This window comes from Camelus ferus, unplaced genomic scaffold (genome assembly GCF_009834535.1).
Source record: "Camelus ferus isolate YT-003-E unplaced genomic scaffold, BCGSAC_Cfer_1.0 contig2934, whole genome shotgun sequence".
Classification (NCBI taxonomy): domain Eukaryota; kingdom Metazoa; phylum Chordata; class Mammalia; order Artiodactyla; family Camelidae; genus Camelus; species Camelus ferus.
The window spans coordinates 5,975-15,952 of record NW_022588386.1 but is presented as its reverse complement, the minus strand read 5'-3'; the positions used below and the strand labels follow the sequence as shown (position 1 = coordinate 15,952).

At 46.5% G+C, this 9,978-nt stretch overlaps 1 gene segment (V, D, J or C); it reads right to left on the bottom strand.

Moving 5' to 3' along the window:
- Positions 1–4,601: 4,601 nt before the first annotated feature.
- On the bottom strand, positions 4,602–5,275 carry LOC116662513. The segment is given in 2 exon segments: positions 4,602–5,056; positions 5,182–5,275. Coding segments are annotated over 2 exon segments (504 nt in total).
- Positions 5,276–9,978: the final 4,703 nt, after the last annotated feature.

The window sequence follows — 9,978 nt, the reverse complement described above, 5'->3', positions numbered from 1 at the left end:
GAGGCAGTGGGAAAGACTCTTGTTTAGGGCTGCCCAAGCTGAAGGAGACAGGGGAGGATGTGGTTTTGCACAGCAAGGACGCGACACTGAAGCACTGTGTCTAGGCTGCTGGCACAGAAGTAAACCCCCGAGTCCTCTGGCTCTGCAGGGTGGACCTTCAGAGTGGAATACGTCCCTTCAGTCCTTTCGGCAGAGAATCGGTCTTTGAGCATCCCCGATGCATCCCGTACAGTGTCTCTTAGGAAGGACATCAGAAACTTCATCTCTCTCCCCACAGCATGTTGGTACCAAACAAGATACTCATGTCCAGAAACCGGGTCGCATCTCACACTCACGGCCTGTTCTCTATGACCCTGTGGCTGGGGAACTGAGCGACTCCAGCCAACAGGTGTCCTGGGGGAAGAGACGAGAACATAGAATACATGACAAGAATGGACTAGGAAAAGGGCAAAGTGGAGATTTTCAAATTTCTAAGGACTCACTTGCTCCCAGGAGGCAAAGGGACACCAAGCTGAGAAGCCTGGAAACCATGGCAGGGTCCAGATAAAAATGAGAACTTTTCCAGGTGAGAGGCCTTGCGAGGGTGAGCAGAAATGAAAGCAAATTCATATCCTGGTGGCCCCCTAGGTGTGGCCTGGCAGTGACATCACCGTGTTAGCCGCTGTCACCGTCTCAGGAGCTCCCTCTAGGAAGAACAAATTTTCTCCATAAAAAAATCCCCCTTGAGGGGTGATGAAACCTGATACCCATAAAAATCGGCCTGTTTATGCATTTAAGTAGGTATTAACCTCATCTGTGTTCCATCTCTACCTCGTCATCACGTCGCATTCTCCTCTTCCAGCGTGTCAAGTCCCCTCTGCCTCCCTCTTACAGGGGTACGATCGATTGCATTAGGGCCCAGCCGGATAACCTGGAATAATCTCTCCTTAAGATCTTAATCACACTTGTAAAGTCCATCTTTGCCGTCTAAGGCAACAGTCACAGGTTCCAGGGATGGGGACACGGGATGGGGGTCTTTGCGGGGGAAGTGGCACTGGGGGTCATTATTCAGCCAGCCACGCAACACAATATGTTTCGTTGATCAGTTTGGAAATGTTTATGGCTATCATTTTCCTGGAATACAAAGGAATCAACTTCAGCTGCAGGCTTCTTGCCCCGCCTGAGGTTTAGGAAGCAGCGGAGTGGAGGCCAAGAAGAAAGCACTGAGTCGGGGTCTGTCTGAGGGCTCTGAGTCTGGGGAGCAAGGACGATTAACAGCAACATCGCGAGTCAGCTTAATAGAGACTCTGGAGATCCAAAGGTGGGGAATTTATACATAAATAAGTCACAGGGATGTAATACACAGCACAGGGAATGAAGTCAATATTTTATGATAACTTTGTATGGTGAGTAATCTATAAATTATTGAATTACGATGTTGTACACCTGAAGCTAATATAGTATTTTAAGTCAACTAGACTTCAATTTTAAAAAGCATATATGAAATTAAATGGGACTTTTATTAATTGTTCTTAAATAATTTTATGTACTATGTATTAATCTGCAAAGTATTTCCCCTTTGACAGTTTATCTTAAGCATCCCTACCAGAATAAATAAATTACCTATTTGGTTTTCTTTTACTTTCTTTGTGCCTGTGAAGGGAAGCACAATACATGCAAATGAGATCAGATCATACATTCTAGGTCCATAACATTTTTTCAGGGCTTTTGTAGCCATCAAAAGTTTACCTATGATTGATGGATAAAAGTAACAAACTCAATTAAAAAACAAGAAATTCTTTCGGTAAAAGAAAAGGGGAGGGATAAATTGGGAGTTCGGGATTTGCAGATACTGACTGGTATATATAAAATAGATAAACAAGTTTATACTGTATAGCACAGGGAACTATAACTGATATCTTGTAGTAGCTTATGGTGAAAAGGAATATGAAAACGAATATATGTAGGTTCATGTATGACTGAAGCATTGTGCTGTACACCAGAAACTGACACAACATCGTAAACTGACTAGACTTCAATAAAAATATTAAAAAATACCTTGCAATGGCCTATAATGAAAAACAATATGAAAAGTAATATATACCTACAAATGAATTACTGTGCTGTGCACCAGAAATTAACACTGTTTTTTTAGAAGAGATAGAAATGGTTGAGAAGCAATAATGAAAAACAAAAGGGACATCAGTACCAATGAGGATCATTTACAGAAACCGGTAACACCGCTAGTTAATGCCTGCAAGAGACGTTCGATTCCCTATCACTCTACTTCCATGGGGAAGTCCGGACCCGGGGACGGTAACTCTAGGTTATGACAAGCACGATGGTGGTTATACGACAGCGCTTGTGTGATCCTGAATTTCCCGTGAAGCTTCAAACACAGGCCTCTTTAGAAGCCAATGCCACTGAAGCCTCGCGGACTGTATTAATATGTGGGCTGTAATGGAGCAGATGCAACATAAAATGATGGGCTTTGAAAACTCCCGCAACCCAGAATTAATTATACGTGAAACTCCAGAGAAGACTTTGTGGTCGTGGATCCCACATGTAGTTATTGCATGTAGACTCTTTCACAGGGAACAGTCTTTGGTCTTATCACCTCTACTGACATCTTTGACTTAATTAGTACAATTCTATTAACATTGAGAATATGATAAAAGGTTGGACCTAAGGGGCAGCAATTTTTAAAATTCTGAAATGTCTGGGTAAGTCTTTTGAAAAGAGAGAATGGTCCACTGGAAGCCTATGCTGATAATCACATGAGATGCTCCCAGGAGAGAGAGCTCACCTTGAAGTCAGGGTGGAGACAGGGGTCTGGCAGGGTAGACGGACCCAGTAAGACAGCCGTCATTCTTGGAAAGATGAGCAGATTCTACGCTGAGTTGTGTTGCCAGACTTTGTACGTTGGATGAGGTTCTCTGCGTGCTCTTGTTCCAGGTGAAAATTACTATTTTAGTGACTGGTGAATGATGTATGTAGTTGAATGAACCTTTGCACTAAAGCCTCAGTAAGACACTGGGGATCAAGACACAGACTTGCAGTCCTGCCCCTCCAACACAGAGAAGGAAAAGGCAAAGGCTGAGCAAAAGGTTTCCTCGCGCACTTCATCAACAGAGATGCCACTCCGCAGGAAACTATACCTGGGAGTGATGATGGAGCGCACGGGGAGCAATACTAGGGTCTGCTTATTGCCTTGCTTGGTAAATGAAATGGTACAGAGCAGAAGCATCAGCAGCGGCCGGCAAGTATTTTAGGGTCCAACAGAAAAAGGAAAGAATGCCATGGATGTCGTGGTACCCAAGAGAGGCAACATCCTTTTCGGGGTGATGTATAGCACAGAGTAAACCAGGGCTGGCGTAGAGAAAGAATTAAACACTACTCGAGTACGTGATTCATCTTGTTTGCATTCCCACGTGAAAACCCGTGGAATCTCCCCAAAGTATGGGTGGGTGAGGACTCTGCAGGGGGCTCAGATCCTGGACTAGTCAGAGGGGTGTTGGGAAGATGGTATGACTGATCCTTCATTCATTAGCCCCGCACTCCTCAGGCACTCTGGTGAGTATGGAGATTAAAAAAAAGTACCCAATATAAGCATAGTCGCTGCTCTCATTAACTCCAACATTTATTCATGTACGTTTTAAACAGCAAACAATCGAGTATGTTAACTGCCCTGAGGATTGATGTTCAGGCTGTCATTAGAGCACAGAGAAGAACTAATTCAGTCAGGGATTCAAAGAAATCTTCCTGGAGGAAATGACTCTGAATTGGTATGTAGAGAAATCATTAATTAGGTGTCCAGGTAGAGGGAACATTCTTGGTGAAGACCCAGGGGTGAGTCAGCGTAGGACATGTTCAGGTCCCAAGGAGGGTTGTAGAGCGGAAGGCAGCTGTGTAACTGAAGGAAAAGGGACGTTCACGTTAAGGAAGGGAGACAGGTGCAAAGACCGCATCGTGGAGTTGTTGAGAGGCTTGTAAAGTAACATAAACTTCAGATGTCAGCCAAGTCAATGAAAGACGCTGATGAATTTTAAGCTCCAGAGTACTTTGTGGGTGGGGGCAGGTAGCAATTTGGATGGTGGTTAAGGAATCCAGGCGAGAGGCAGCATTTGCTGGACCACAGTGTTATCAGTGAGGTTAAGAAAAGCTAGTAAAACTTGCAAGGAGTTTAATACTTAGAAGTGTGCAGGGAGGGTACATTAGGGGTGGGAAGGGAGTATCCAAGAGATGATGGGGACGACTTCTCCACCTTTGGCTTGGGCATTTGGGGGGATGGCAGACCATTTGCTGAGATGAGGAAAATGAGATAACAGATTTAGTAAACAACTCAGAACGTGCTGTTCCTCCAAGCTACAAGACTTGTAAGAAGAGGACTTGAAATGTGGGGTGAAGTTTTGTTAAGTGAGTGAACTGAAAACACAATGTTCAGTTTGGGTAACAACGATCCTCAGTAAGGAGAAAGGATGGCAGTGTGTGCAAAAGTCTTTTTCTAGGAAAGGAAAGCCTTACCCCTGGTGCTAGACTTAACGCAGTTAGCTGGGCCTGCTTTGAAAAGCTCGTTGGCGCCAGAAATGAGCGGAGGGCACGTTGCACAGGGGCTGCGTTGCTCAGAGTCCCCACAGCTGGGGAGTCAGGGAAGGACTTCTGTGGGCACAGATGACGGGGGAAGTTTTTCCTTTTGGTTGGGTGGGGCCTCCCACGGGAGGCGCCTCCCTGCCCTCGTGGCTGCCTTCTTGTGCAGACAGCAGCTGGCTGCGCCGCGCTGTGGATACGCTGCTGGCACAGAGGTACAAGGAGGTCTGGGTGATGCTGGCCGACTCCAGGGTCAGGGAGAAATCCTTCTTCTCTTTCCGAGAAACAGTGTACCCATCAGGGATATCTCCCTTTTCAGTAAAATTAACATTCCGTGAGAAGTAGATCAGCCTGAGACCCAGCCCTGGGTCTTGTCGATACCAGTACATAGCCTCGTGGTTCATATTCTGAGAACAAGTCACTGTCAGCTTCTTCCTGGTCTCTGTGATGCGGTGTGTCGGGCTCTGGGTCACGTCGGCTTCTACGGGGCCTGTGGGGGAAGGAGACAGAGCTAGAGGCAGCCGAGGAGGCACCTGATGCTGCAGCCCTTAGGAAAGGGCTCGAGCTAAGACCTGCAAGCTACAGGCGAGGTTGCCCACGGGCTCTGGGTCTCACCTGCTCCCAGGAGCCAAAGCAGGACCCAGCCCAGGAGCCGGGGGCCCATGGCAGTGTCACTCAGGCGTCTGCCAGCGCTGGGGGCTCTAGTTGGTTTCTGTGATGTCTCTTTCTCTGCAGCTACTTGGCCCTCAATTTCCCGAGAGAAGCCACACCCCTTTCCTTATAGGGAAACCAGAAGTGTAAACCAGGCGACTGTCCTGGCCAGCCTGGGCTGGCGAGGCTTGTGATCCCTGTCATTTTCCTCGCCCTCCTGGGAGGCTGCTGGTTTCTGTGCATTTGACAGCTTCTTATTAGCACCTTTTTTGTCAAAGTTGAAAAATATTTTGGATCTCTAAGATGGAAACTGGTGTAACGTATTTGATCATCACTTAGAAATATGAGAACGTGAAACATGCTATCATCAGAACTACACTTTTTCTAGGTTTCTACCTCTCATTTCTACTCCGCAGAAAAATTACAAGTATATTCCTGTCTTTGTATGGCCATGGACATATTTTTCAGCCACGACCTTTTAAAAGAGTCTTGTGTGAAAATTTAGCCAAATCCCCGTCATGGATTATTTTATTGGTCTGTATCCAGTTCAAGATCCTAGACCCAGGGCTCTTTTCTCGTTAGCAGCTTAAACTTAGTCACGAATGTGAATAACTGCTTTCCTCAAGGCTGGTGTTGGATGTATCTTTCTCCCTTTCCTCCTCTCTCTCCTCTTAAAGGGGCTGTGAGAGGCAGAGGCGACATCTGCCTTCTGCAGCAACCTCATTTATACCAGCAAACTCAGTTTCTTTGCTGCTTGGGGCGTGTGGCTTTGCTTGCTTGTGGTCTCCAGACGGGGCTCCACAGGGAGGGTTTCTGTCCCTGGAGAATCGTTAAGCCAGTCTGTGCTTTTCTGCTCTGTCCCAGCCATGCGGAGCTCTGCCGGTGACTCGGGTGTCCCCGCATCATCTTAGCTCCTCCAGCAGCTCACAGATGGCTCCACTTTCTGGGTCTCTGTGCCCTTCCTGCATTGAGATAACTTCCCTGGGGCTGCCCAGAATATTTCCCCCCTTTAACTCCCTTGAGCTCTTCTTGGGCTATGTTGGAATCGAAGTATTCTTGAGAGGGGCGGAGGAGGAGAGGGAAGGAGACTGCCCCGTGCTCCTAATTGCTTCCCACCACAGCTAGAGCTTCACCGAGCCCCTCTGTATTTTGCTAAATCGTTATTATCTCCAGACAAGAAGTGGGTTCTCATCCCAGTTCTTGGGCTGCCGTCGAATCTCAGAGGTGGCTTTCTGGCCCAGTCCCCTTCAGGTGGACATTTGGCTCTAACAATCCATGGGAGTGAGGGAGTCGTGACATTAACCCTACTCTAAGGAGGAGAGTTCTTTCTTTCTATATTTCTGCACCAATCCTTTCTGGAAAAGGCTGTAGGGAGCAAACCTGGTTCTACTTCCATCCTAGGTGTTCATGTTGTCCTGGCCAGTCCTCCATACCCTAGCTACGGGTCCAGGTACTCTCAAGAAAAAACCCCCAGCAGTTTTCATTCTCAAGAAGCTGCCTCAGTAAATAATTTTGTATTACCTAGTAATACCTTGTCATCCCAAACTGCATCTGTAGAAATCTTTCACAGCTTACCCACATCCACAAAACAGAAGGATCTATTTATGCTCCTGTCCATTGGATTTTCCCAGGTTCCGTGGTACTTCCAACATCGTAGAGGTGGACAATTACAACTCAGAGACTTGTACTTTATCCCAAGCATTTTCCATATTAGATTAACCCAAGATTTAGGAGGCTGCTGCTTCTATATTCCTACCCTCCCCCACTGGCTAATTCCCTCTCCTCAGACACCTGCTTCTCGCCTCCCTATGCCATGGACTGTGAGGCTGCTCTGGTCTCTTCTTTCTTCTTCAACATCAACCAAGACCCTAAAGTGATACTGCTGAGCTGAGTCCCCAGTATGTTTGTACTTAGAAGCCAGTTGCTGTATCTTCCCACCCTTCTTTCCTGGAAACTTCCCTTCTGATCTCTCCTTCCCAAGGCCACCACAGCCAAGAGTTTGGGGAACTTCACTTCCCCAATGCGGGCCAGGCTCCTGTGTCCCTAACAAAGGGACTGGGAAGAAGAGAGAATCCTCCAGGTGGCCAGGAGCTCTGAAACGTCTCCTCCACATTTTGCACATTGATGTAAGGCATTCTGCTCTACACTGTCCATCCCCATGTGTCTTACCCTGCGGGTCTTCAGTGCCTGCTCTCAGCCTCCTCCTCTGAGACACTGCTCAGTACACCTGCTGCGTCTCTCCTCCTTCTTGGATGACAGTCTCTTGACAACAGTAAGTATGTCTGCCTTTATCCAACTGAGGAACCGTTTCTTTAAAACCCCTGTAGGAAGGACACATCTGTCCCTTTAATTATACAGCCATATTTGTTTTCCTGTGGGTGATCCTGAACCCAGACACAGACTAGAGAATTTTCACCACACTTCAAATCCTGTTTTACTTATCCTCAGGCCGTTTTTGGTTCTGAGGAAGTCATTCTATCCTGTATATTTTTCTATACTATATGAGTAACCTTCGAAAGACCTTGTGAGATTTTAGTACTGAGTTTTCTTTTAATTGGTCATATAGTATCCAATTTTATGTACACTTGTCTTATCAGTGTCTGAAATGCAAGTGTGTATTAAGTAATATGTTAACGCCCTCTAGTGGACTATCCCAGCAGTAGGCAGACTAATGGCCCCTTAAAGATGCTCAAGTCCTAATCCCCCCAACCTGTGAATGTTTAGATTGCAAAAGGGAAGGAAGGTTGTGGATGCAGTTGAGGTTGCCTATCGGCTGACCTTGAGCTGTAGACAGTAGCGTGGGTTATCCAGGGAGGCCCAGTCTAATCATGTGTGTCCTTCAGAGCGGAGAACCTTTCCCAGCTGTGTTGAGGGAGACGGGAGCGTGGAAGAAGAGTCAGAGAAGGAACATTGCTGACTTTGAAGCTAGAGAAAGCGAACCACAGGGCAAGGAAATCTGATTCTGTCCAAGAGCCTTCAGAGAAGAATGGAGCCTTGCCAATTTTCTGATTTTAGTTGAGTGAGACCCATGTTGGAATTCGGACCTCCAGGACTGTAAGATAATAAATTTGTATTGTTTTAAGCCATTAAGGATGTGGTTACTTGTTGTAGCAGCAACAGAAGACAATTATAATCACCAACACTAAAAATTAGTGGGGAGATGTGGTAAGAAAGCAACTAAGGCGGGAAAAGCAGAGGAAAGGATGATAACCTGGCAGGCAGGGCTCTGGGTGTTCTTGTGTGGGTGGGGGAGCTGGGGAAGGCAGGGTCACTACGTGTCTTGGGTTTTCCACTTTTGTGCAGAGGATGTGGCTGCGTTGATAAACTGCTGGTGCACAGGGACTCTGGTGTACCTAGAAGATTCAAGGATCAAGGGGAGATCTTTTCTTTTCTTTTCTTTTCTCTGTCTCTCCACATCTCCATCCGCCCTCCACCCCAACCTTTCCCTCTGCTGCTTGAGTGTGTTTGTGTGGTCACCTCACAGTGGAAAGAAAGCTGGAAAGCCAATGGACTTCTTTGATATTCTCAGTAGCAGGAACAAATTCCAATCTCCTGCTATTTGGAGGGTGACTCCTTGGGTCACCCTGGTGGCTCTGTGCTCCTTAGCAGTGACCATGCACACCGTGTTGGCTATTGACTGTCAAATCACAGGAAGGATCTCTTCCCAACAGAATAGTCCATCCCTGAGGCTAGCAATGACTGCGGGGCTCCCTGCTGGAACATTCTGATCCTAAACCTGTGGAGATGAGGCATTTGCAAAACTGGAGCGTGTCAAGAACAGAAACTGGTAGCATCTACCTTTAAAAATGGCATCCCTGTCCTTTAAAAAAACTAAAAGTGAAATTACCATATGATCCAGCAGCCCCACTCCTGGGCATATATCCAGAAGAAACTCCAGGTTGAAAAGATACATGCACCCCAATGTTCATAGCAGCACTATTTATAATAGTCAAGACGTAGGAGCAATTCCCCAGTGACAGCCAACAAGGAAACCGGGTCTCTAGTCCCAGCACCACAAGGAGCTGAGTCCTGCCAGTCATAGGGATGAGCTGGGTGGAGGAGCGGGGCTCCAGAGAGAATGCTGCCAGATGACACCTTGATTTTAATCTCATGAGACCTTGAGCAGAGAACCCAGTCCCTCCCATCCAGGACTTCCGACACACAGAGCCATGACATGATAAGTGGGTGATGTTTTGACCTGCCTAATTGCAGTGATTTTTTACCCAGCAATAGAAAACTAAGACAGCTGGCTGGCACCCAGCATCCTCCCTTGGGGACTGTACAGTGAAAATTCTGCTCCCGGATAATCCCTGAAGACAAACACATTTCATTTCTTTCTCACCCCTCTCCGCTCCCTCTCACACACACCTAAGTTCTTCCTAAACCCACACATTGTCTGACAACTTTTCACTACCGTTGCATCCGCTTTTACTTATGCTCAGGCCACTGCATGTCTGAGGAAGTCCCAGTACCCTATCTCCCCATCCAACATGGTTACTCATTGAGACACTCATGGAAGAATCTTTGGCTTTTTTTTTTCTCCTTTCTTGACTTAATTGAACAGAATTCAGTTTCATCAAAATTTTCTTACAGCTGAACCTGAAAACTGAAGTTGGTCTTAGAAAATATTCACGTTGGGTTAATATCCTTTAGTCTAGTACAATACCAAAGAAGGGCAAAGACTTTGATTAGAATAGAGAGAGTGATTTAGACAAGAATGGGAAAAGGGAAGCAAAGAATATTAAGGTCAAAGGCAGGGCT